Here is a 10,543-nt window from a genome sequence, read left to right as displayed (position 1 = left end):
GGGTCGCTGAATTGGGCTTGCTGTTATGCTAAATTGGATTGTTGGTGAAATTACCTGGACTTGGGCAGCACTTTAGTGAAACGGTGAGTTTTGAGCACCTGCAGTTTTTGGGGTCCAATCCTCGACACTCAATTGGGAGAAAAGAATTCCCTCTAGCACTTTAATTTGGAGGAAACCCAAAGCTAGGGCAGAGTGAGAGCTGAAGATAGGAGCGCGTCATTAACCTGCCCGGACGAGTTGACCAACGAGCAAAGGAGGCTGACCGGAGCTAACTGGCATATGACCGGAAGAGGAGCTGAATCGGTGAAAAGGTTGAAGATGATCAGAGGGCTGGTGATCAAAGTAGAAAAGAAAGGTGGTCGTCCGATTAGAAGGGGAATCGTCAAAATCAAGTTTCTTTCTGTACTTTTCTCCTCTCTCTTTTCTCTTTTAGTTTTTTTTTATCCTATAAAAAGGGGCTTTCACCATGTACAGAACTACTTCTTCTTCATACACTTTTAGATCTTTTCAGTTTACAGTTCTCTGTTCTAGAGTTAGGGTTTTTGCGTTTTGCGTAGAATAGAATCAGATTCTTGAACTTCTGATCGAGACTTACGGTGGTGACAGCCCGTGAGCATCTCGGTATAGTTTTTACGGTATCAATTTCTTGTAGTTCTCATTTTACGTTTAATAAAATTTCCATTTCCGCTTTGATTTCGCTTTTGCGTAGAGATAGGTTTTCATTGCTTTCATAGAATAGATTTCTCCTGGCTACTGGATTGTGCAGAGGAGTTCCACGGAGTGACAAACCGTGGATTATTTCTCAGTGTTCTCTAGTATCGTGTTCTTATAAATTTTGTTTCAATTGCAATAAAATTCAGTTTATTCTCAATTTCCTTGTTTTCTCTTTCATTTTCTGCCATTTAAAATTGATTCTTTCCAACACTGTTATGATTTCAGGTTTTAATTTCTTTCCTGATTAGAATTTTGATTTCTTCATTCTAGAATTTAGTTTTTATTTCTGTTTTAGAAGCTTAGTTTTACTTTTGATATTTTCTTGATGATTCTGTTATGCTCTTTAGTTAGGTTTTTTTTTACTCAATTGTTCTTCGTTTTAGGTGTTACTTGCTTTTAATTTTCTTTTAAAATTTAGATTCAATTCACGTTAATCTTTCAACTCACTATACATTTTTTTCCACTGTCCAAATTATGTCATTTCAGTATTTCATATAGCTCATGTTAATTAGCATTTAGGTCTCTTAGCTTTTACGTTTGTAAATACATTTTGGATTGTTCCAGCTTTAGTATATAGGTGATGTTTTGGATATAATTAGATGTTATTTCTTCGTTACTTTAGCTTAGGTTTTATTTCTTTCTTATTTTCTTTTATACAAATTTTTAGATTTTTTTTCCTTTTTAGTTTCATTTTATTCATTTTATTTTCCCCACCTTGTTTTAGTAGTTATTAAATAGTAAATAAATACAAGATTTAACTCTACACTTTAGGCTTAATTGTACCGAGTCTGAGGATTGATACCTAGGTTGTCCCTTTACTACATTAGTGGGGAAACTTAGTTTGTTCTGTTTTTGTGCGACGAAAAACGGTTTAACAAATGGCGCCGTTGCCGGGGACTCGGCGAGTTAAGTTTTAGAGTGTAGGTTAGTCTTGTCTAGTTTTTTCTGTTTCTTTGCAATTCTTTCTTGTGTTCATATTTGTCCTTTCTAGCTTAGGATCTATTTCTTCTTTTTGCAAAATTCTTTTTAGTATGTTTAGGTTCTATTTTTAAAACTGCAGTAGTGTGAACTTGGATTTTTGATTTTTTTTGTTGTTGCTGTTTTGGACTTTGATTTTGATAGCTGTCTTGGTGATTATTTTTGTTGTTTTTGAGTGCTTGATTGGAACCTCTGATGAGAAGGTTTAGGCTGAGTGTGTTCTGCCAAACTTTGGAGAATTAGTGAGATTAGCTTGGGGTAGTTTTAGTAGCGTGAGAGTGTTGTAACTGAGCTGTTTAGTATGGCTTTTCCTCTAGAGAAGTCCATGAGAGAACTGGCCAACCAAGAAGTGGGTCACCAGCCGGTGTGCACCCATTTACCCCTGGAGCAGAATGCATCTGGAATTGAACTTAAACCTGGTTTCGTAAGGTTGTTGCCCACCTTCCATGGATGGGAGCATGAGGACCCTCACCAACATATCAGAGAATTTATTCTGGTGTGTTCTTCTATGAAGCCGTCTGGAGCTGCTGAAGAACTAGTTATGATGAAGGCTTTTCCCTTATCCCTGCAAGACACTGCTAGGTATTGGATAATCTACCAGCAGCAGCCTTTTAGAAGTTGGGAAGAGATGCAGTGTAGATTCTTGAATAGATTTTTTCCAGCATCAAGAGTATCATATTTTAGGAGGCAGATCTGCACCATTGAGCAAGGGCAGAATGAAAGTTTGGCTGATTTCTGGGACAGATTCAATAAGTTATGCCTCATGTGCCCAAATCATCAGCTGCAGGATTCTCTACTCCTAACATACTTCTATGAAGGTCTGCTGCAAAGAGAGAGAATGTTTGTTGATGTGGCTGCTGGAGGATCCTTAATGAATAGAACTCCAGCTGAAGCAAGACAGCTGTTGAGTAAAATGGCTGAGTGCTCTTATCAAGGATATTTGTACAATACAGCTGCTGTTACTGTACCGGTAATTGGGGCAGAATCCAAAGACTTAAGGGAATTGACTCAAGTAATGTCCCAGCTGGTGGAAAAAGTGAAGTTGCTGAATCAGCAACCTTCAGAGAATAAGATGACAACGTCAGGAATGTTAGGCTGGTCTGATAACACTTTAAATGCAACCTGTGATTCAGCAGCCAATAATTTAAAAGAGAACTGGGGCACAGTGAATCTGAAGGGATCTCAACAAAATTCTTGGGAGAATGAAAGATAACTGGTTGTATAAAAGATGTTGAAGAGAGCAGTGTATCAGTGGAAATTACACCTGCAGAGGAAAAAGAGACCACCAAGTATATTCCTCCCCATTTGAGAGGAACATCTGAACTTGGAAAGATGCAACCAGCTCATCAACCAAAGGTGCAAGTAAAAAGGACTGCCAGTACCAATGCAGTCATGTTAAGAAGTGGAAAGGAGTTGCATGCTTCAGTGGAGAAAGAAAAAATTGCTGAGAATGAGCAGCAACCAGAAATCATAATTGAACCACCTTTCCCTGTCAAATCTGCACCTGCAGAAAAGAAATTGGAAACTGATGCTGAGTTATTGAAGATTTTTCAGAAGATAGAAATTAATATGCCTCTTCTGGAAGCAATTAAACAGGTGCCTAAATATGCCAAGTTCCTAAAAAGAAGTGTGCACCTATAAAAGAGGATTGAGGAGGCCACAAATCAAAAATATTTCTACTGTTTCCAAGTTGGAGCTGCCTCCTAAACATAGTGATCCAGGGCATTTTACCATCCCATGCACCATTGGAGAAATTCCCATTGCAAATGCTTTAGTGGACTTGGGAGCATCCATAAATGTCATGCCCAGTTCTGTTTACAGGGCTCTGCAGTTAAGGAATTTAAAGCCTACATCTGTTATTATCCAACTAGCCAATAGAACCACTGCAAAACCTTTGGGCATTATGGAAGATGTGCTAGTAAGGGTAAACCAGTTAATGTTCCCAGCAGATTTCTATGTTTTAGAAATGGAGGGTGAGAATTCAAGGCAGAGTCCTACATTGATTTTGGGAAGACCATTTTTGATGACAGCAAAAACCATTATCAATGTGCATGAAGGAAATTTAACCATGGAGTTTGGAGACACCCAGGTCAGATTCAACATTTTTGAAGCCATGAGTCATCCTCTGGAAAACCATTCAGATGTGTTCAGTTATTCAGAAATTTGTTGTAATAATTTGGAGCTTCAGGTGCAATCTGATTTGAACATGGCAGAGGGAGAATTGCATTCAGAATTCTGCATTGAGTGTGAAGATAAATTCCTTGAAAATATGGACGTGCAAGCACTAGAAGAAGGCATTTTTGAACTTGGTGAAGAACCTGCACAAGAAACTCCAGAGCAGCAGCAAAAATCTGAATTAAAGCTGCTGCCTCTGCACTTAAAATATGCTTATCTTGAAACTGGAAACAAATTTCCAGTGATCATTTCAGCAAGTTTGAACCCTGAACAGGAAGAGCAGTTGCTACAAGTCTTGAAACAGCACAAGAAGGCTCTTGGGTGGACTTTGGAAGATATATCAGGGATCAGTCCTGCCCTCTGTATGCATAGAATATTGCTGGATAGTGATGCAGTTCCTGTTAGGCAGCCTCAAAGGAGGTTGAATCCAACTATTCAAGATGTGGTGAAGGAGGAAGTGAGCAAGCTCTTAAAAGCAGGGATGATTTTCCCCATTTCAGACAGTACTTGGGTATCACCAGTTCAAGTGGTGCCAAAGAAATCTGGAGTGACAATTGTAAAGAATCAAGAGGGAGAATTTGTGCCTACCAGAGTTGCAAATAAGTGGAGGGTCTGTATTGATTACAGAAAGCTAAATCAAGCCACAAGGAAAGATCACTTCCCTCTTCCCTTCATAGACCAAGTCATTGAGAGGTTGGCAGGTAAACCTTTTTACTGTTTTCTAGATGGCTTTTCTGGGTACATGCAGATTCATATACACCCTGAAGATCAACATAAAACCACATTTACATGTCCATTTGGCACTTATGCTTACACTAGGATGCCATTTGGACTATGTAATGCTCCTGCAACTTTCCAAAGATGCATGTTGAGTATTTTTTCAGAATTAATAGAAAGTTGCATGGAGGTTTTTATGGATGACTTCACTGTGTTTGGAGATTCATTTGAGGAATGCCTAGGCAATTTAGAAAAAGTTTTGAAAAAATGCATTGAAACTGATTTAGTCTTAAACTTTGAAAAATGCCACTTTATGGTCAATGAAGGGGTAGTACTAGGACATGTTATTTCTGAAAAGGGCTTCCAAGTAGATAAATCTAAGATAGATGTGATTTCTGCCCTACCTTACCCTTCCACTGTGAAGGAAGTGCGTTCTTTCCTAGGACATGCAGGCTTTTATAGGCGATTCATTCAGAATTTCAGCAACATAGCCTTGCCACTGTCTAGACTCCTTCAAAAGGATTCAATCTTTGAATTTGATGAGGCTTGCAAGGGAGCCTTTGATGAGCTAAAAAGGAAACTCACCACTGCACCAATTCTTCAACCTCCAAACTGGGAATTACCTTTTGAATTGATGTGTGATGCTTCAGACTTTGCACTGGGAGCTATGCTATCCCAGAAAAAAGAAAAGATCCCTCATGTCATTGCTTATGCGTCTAGGACCCTTGATGCTGCCCAGAAAAATTATACCACCACAGAAAAGGAGTTGCTGGCAGTCATTTTTGCTTTGGAGAAGTATAGGCCATATTTGCTGGGATCAAAAACTGTGGTTCACACAGACCACTCAGCCTTGAGATTTTTAATGAAGAAAGCTGATTCAAAACCCAGGCTAATGAGGTGGCTGCTTCTGATGCAGGAATTTGATATAGAAATTAAAGACAGAAGTGGAGCCTTAAATCAAGTGGCTGATCACTTGAGCAGAATAGCAGGAAAGGAGGAAGAAATTCCACTAAATGAAAAGTTTCCAGATGAGTTTGTATTTTCTGCTCTGACTCAACCTCCTTGGTATGCTGAATTGGTTAATTATTTAGCTGCTGCTGTTTTACCTGTTCATGCATCTAGGCATTATATTGATAAATTGAAATCTGATGCAAAGTATTATGTGTGGGATGACCCTTATTTGTGGAGGTTTTGTAGTGATAAAATCATTAGGAAGTGTGTGCCTGATACTGAAATACATGGAGTCCTGCATGGCTGTCATGATACATTGGTAGGAGGTCACTCTGGCCCAACCAGGACAGCTAGAAGAGTGTTAGATAGTGGATTCTTTTGGCCCACTCTTTTCAAGGATGCCTATAATTTTGTGAAGAGTTGTGAGGTTTGTCAAAAGGCTGGGGGGAATATAACTAGGAGAAATGAGATGCCTCTGCAGAATATATTGTTTTGTGAAATCTTTGATGTTTGGGGCATTGATTTTATGGGACCCCTGCCAAGCTCATTTGGGCATTCTTACATTCTGTTGGCTGTAGATTATGTGTCTAGGTGGGTAGAGGCAAAAGCAACCAAGTCTAATGATGCTAGAACAGTCTCAAAGTTCTTGAAGACTAACATTTTCTGCATGTTTGGGGTTCCAAAGGCAATAATTAGTGATCAAGGTACACACTTCTGCAATCAGCTTATAGCAACACTTCTGAGCAGATATGGAGTTAACCATAAGGTGTCTACACCTTACCACCCACAAACAAATGGGCAGGCAGAGGTATTTAACAGAGAAGTAAAGAAGCTGCTCCAAAAGCTGGTACAGCCAAATAGGAAGAATTGGAGCGAGTTGCTAGATGAAGCACTGTGGGCACAAAGGACAGCATACCGTACACCCCTTGGGATGTCACCTTTCAGGATAGTATTTGGCAAATCATGCCATTTACCAGTAGAGATTGAACACAAGGCATTTTGGGCTGTTAAGAGGTGTAATTTGGAGTATAATGAAGCTGGGAAGCAGAGGAAATTGCAGCTACAAGAGCTGGATGAAATTAGGCTGGAGGCTTATGAGAACTCAAGGTTTTATAAAGAGAAAGTGAAGAAATTTCATGATATGAATATATCAAGGAAAGAGTTCAGCATTGGGCAGAAAGTGCTTCTGTACAACTCCAAGATGAAGCTGATTGCTGGCAAGCTTAGATCAAAATGGGAAGGTCCATATATAATAGTCCAAGTATTCCCAAATGGGGCAGTGGAGATTAGGAAACCAGAGGCTAATAAGTCATTCACGGTCAATGGTCATCAATTAAAAATCTTCCAGGAGAAGCAGCCTTTAGAAAATGAGAAAAGTACATTGCAGTTTAATGATCCAGTTATAGAAAATTTACTTTGAATAAACTTTATTTCATCCTTTTCTGCTTTTGTTTTTTATTTTAGTTAGTACTGTGTTGATTTTCATACTGTAGATTTTATATTCTGTTTTCGTAGTGTTTTTTTTTTTATTCTTTTATTTTTTTTTGTGCTCGTTAGTAGTTCTGACTTGTATATATTCATGTGCTATCTGTTTGCATATTTGTCCTGATTCTGTGATGCTTTTGGCCTTTAATTTGAAAAGTTGTTGGTGATTACTGTGTTTGTGTTGCTGGATGCTTAGTCAATACATCTGTTGAGGAGGTTTAGGTTGAATTAGAAGTGCGTATAATGACAACTATTTTATTTTTTCTCTGAATCTGCAAACTACCAGGTGTTCATCTTGCTGTGAGAGTTGAAAGTGTATGACCAGGGCTAATCACAGCCCTTTGCTGACCCTGGATCCAGAAATTGGTAGGAATAGAAAAGGAATAAAAAGGGAGAGGAATCAGCTTGAATCTGAGGCTACTGGATCATTTCCAACTTCATTTGAGTGTTTATCAGATACATCTGAGACTGAAGACATGACTGCTGAGCAGAGAGAGAAAACATTAAAGGAGCTGGCCAATCAGGAAATTGGATTCCAGCCCCTATGCATCCAAGTGCCGTATGTGCAGGGGGCTCCCAACTTTGATCTTAGATCTGGATTCATTCAGCTTCTGCCAAGGTTCCATGGGTCAGCAGGGGAGGACCCTCACAAGCATATTATGGAGTTCACAGTGGTCTGTTCAACTATGAAACCACTGGATGTGCCCGAGGAGATTGTCAAGATGAAAGCATTTCCCTTTTCACTGCAAGATGCTGCCAAAGAGTGGCTGTTCTCTCAGAATGTACCCATAGTTAGCTGGGGAGAAATGAAAAGAAAATTTCTGGAAAGGTTCTTCCCTGCCTCCAGGACAGCAGCTGTGAGAAAAGAAATAAGTGGAATTAGACAACTGTCTGGGGAGAATCTGTTTGAATACTGGGAACGATTCAAGAGGTTGTGCTCCACTTGTCCCAACCATCAGATCAATGAACAGCTGCTGCTGCAATACTTTTATGAAGGGTTGCTGCCTCAAGAAAGGAACATGATTGATGCAGCAAGTGGAGGCACTCTCATGGACAAGACACCATCTGCAGCAAGAAACCTCATTGCAAACATGGCTGAGAATTACCAACAGACTTACACCAGAGGTAGCAGTAGTAAAGGAGTTCATGAGATGCAACTGAATGCAATCTCAGATTCAGTGAGAACCAACATGTTTACTGAGAACAACCTGCTGATGGGGAACAAAATTTTGGAGCTAATTGAGCTGATGAGGCAGATGGCTTTAGGAGGCCAAGTGAATACAGTAAGGAAGCACTGTGGTCTGTGTGCATCAGATCAACACTTCACATATCAGTGTTATCAACTTCAAAACACCACTGGAGCTGAATCAGTGGCAGCTGCATTCCAATATCAGCAAGGAAACTTCAGGCCGAATCAACAGCCATGGCAAACCCAGAATCAGCCACCACATTACAACCAAGCTCCTAATTCACAAAATTCAGGATGGAGGAACATGATGAACCCGAGATACGAAGCACCTCCGTACAATCAGCAGAGTGGACAGTAGTCAAATGGGCTGATGCAGAGCATGAATCAGTATGCACAGCAGAATAGGCAGACTGCATCATACTATGGAGGGCAGAACCAGCCGTATAGGCAGAACCAGTCACAAATGCAGCCTAGGATGGACCCTACTCTGGAGGCAACCATTCAGGATATAAAGATGCAGATTGGGCAGTTGGCTCATGCTGTAAATGAATTGGTGAATCAGAAGGTTGGAGGCATTCCTGCTCAGCCAGTGGTGAACCCAAAGGAAGCACCAAGCAACACATAAAGCTTCAACGAATAAGCTTTCTTTCTTATTTTTCATTTTCAGTTTCTATTACTGTCACATACATTGAATAATATGTTTCTTTTGGTTCTGCTTTGTACATTCTTTGTTCCAGTTGTGCCTTTAATTTTTGCATATCTCCATTAGTATCTGTTTTGTGCATATCTGCTATGTTTTTGCTGATTAGAAAACCTTACTCATTCACACATTGAGGGCAATGTGCCTCTTAAGTGTGGGGGTGGGAAGGTATAGGTTGGTTTAAATTTTTTTTGATGTATATAGCTTTGTTAGCATCTGTTTTTGAGTAAAATAGGGGTAATTTTTTTTTCTCTGAGCTGTTTTTCCTTAGTTTAGGTCTGGTTTAGTTTTAAATACCTAGAGTAGTTTCCCATTCTTGTTTTAGTCTATAAATACCTATTTTTCTTACTGATCTGTTTTAGTTTAGTTTTTAGCTTTGTTGTTAATAGTTCTTTAGGTTTTTACAGTTCATTCATTTTCTGGTTTATGTTGTTTTAGCTTAGGTTCTTTTACTGTTTTTTTATCTGTTTTAGAACTTCTTTTAGGTACCTTTTCTTTTCTTTTTTCTATTATTTTCTCTTCCTTATGTTAGTTACTTGTTCTGTTTTAAGCTCTTGATTAGTTTCATGCTTTGTTTCAAGTTTTCAATTAGGATTTTCTTCATAATTAGGTTCTATTTTCTTTCTGCTACTGTTTTTAAAATTTTTTCTGAATCTGTTTAGCTTTTTCCTTTTCAATGCTTTGGTTAATCTGTCCTTGTTTAGGTAGCTTATAGGAATAGGTTAGGTTTATGTTCTGTAAATATATTAGGTAGTTTAGGACTGGTTCCAGGTTCCTTTTAATTCTCTAACCCTTGTTTCTATTCTTTAGGTCCTGTTTTAGTCTTTGCTTAGAATTCCCTTTAGGTTTTCCTTGCTTTAGTTCCTTCTTTCTTTACATTTCTGTTTTGATTGTTTAGGTTTTGGTTTAGGTTCATTGCTTTAGGTATCTGATTGCTTCTTGCTTTTGCTTAATTCTTTTCCCTGTTATTGATTTGAGTTCTTTTTGGTTACATTTTGTTCTGTTTTAGTTTGTCTAGGTTGTAAATAGCTTTAGGTAATTTTGTTTAGGTATTTCTAGATTCTATTTCACATTTTACTTAACTTTTTGCTACCTTACTTAACCTCTTAGCTTTATTTCTTTAAGATAGATTGCCAATAGTGTCTTTAGCTCTAGATTTGAGTAGATGTAGCTCTAGCAGTAGTTTTTTGCAGTTAGTTCAGTCTAAATAAGCAGTTTTTGCATGATAGGGAGTAGCAATTCCATTTTTGACAAATCTTTAACCCTGGAGAGTTTTGGGCCAATTTTTTTCTTTCTAGTGTGAATGCATGCATGTATAGTAGCCATAGTTCTGATTTTGTATTAATTCTCTTTGAGTGTGCTTGATCTTGGTAGAACTTTAGAGATGATCTAGGCCTTCTTTCTTCTTCCCATTCACATTTCTTTCCATTGTACCCTCATTTGAGCCTTAGCCTTTTCTTTGTTTTCCATCCATTACAAACCTTTCCCCCAATCATACACATAAAACCTTGAGAGATTTGTGAGAAGTAGGGAGAATTTAGAACTCAGAAAGCAGAAAAAGAGTGAGGCCAGAGGTGAAGTTGAGAAGAAAAAAAAGAAAAAGAGCTCTAAAAAGAGAAAAATCTGATCTGAAA

At 38.6% G+C, this 10,543-nt stretch overlaps 1 protein-coding gene across 1 annotated transcript; it reads left to right on the top strand.

Moving 5' to 3' along the window:
• Positions 1 to 7,337: 7,337 nt before the first annotated feature.
• On the top strand, positions 7,338 to 8,567 carry LOC148206393 (uncharacterized). Its single transcript, XM_088107788.1, has one exon. The coding sequence runs from the start codon at positions 7,338 to 7,340 to the stop codon at positions 8,565 to 8,567; it is 1,230 nt and encodes a 409-aa protein (XP_087963914.1).
• The last annotated feature ends 1,976 nt before the right edge of the window (positions 8,568 to 10,543 follow it).

This window comes from Vigna umbellata, chromosome 1 (genome assembly GCF_029865625.1).
Source record: "Vigna umbellata cultivar VRB3 chromosome 1, Vumbellata_1.0, whole genome shotgun sequence".
Taxonomy (NCBI): Eukaryota; Viridiplantae; Streptophyta; class Magnoliopsida; order Fabales; family Fabaceae; genus Vigna; species Vigna umbellata.
This window is presented reverse-complemented; position numbering and strand designations above follow the sequence as displayed.

Excerpts from the sequence above, each read along its gene's own strand:
- LOC148206393 (XM_088107788.1), top strand. The coding sequence starts at position 7,338 with ATGACCAGGGCTAATCACAGCCCTTTGCTGACCCTGGATCCAGAAATT.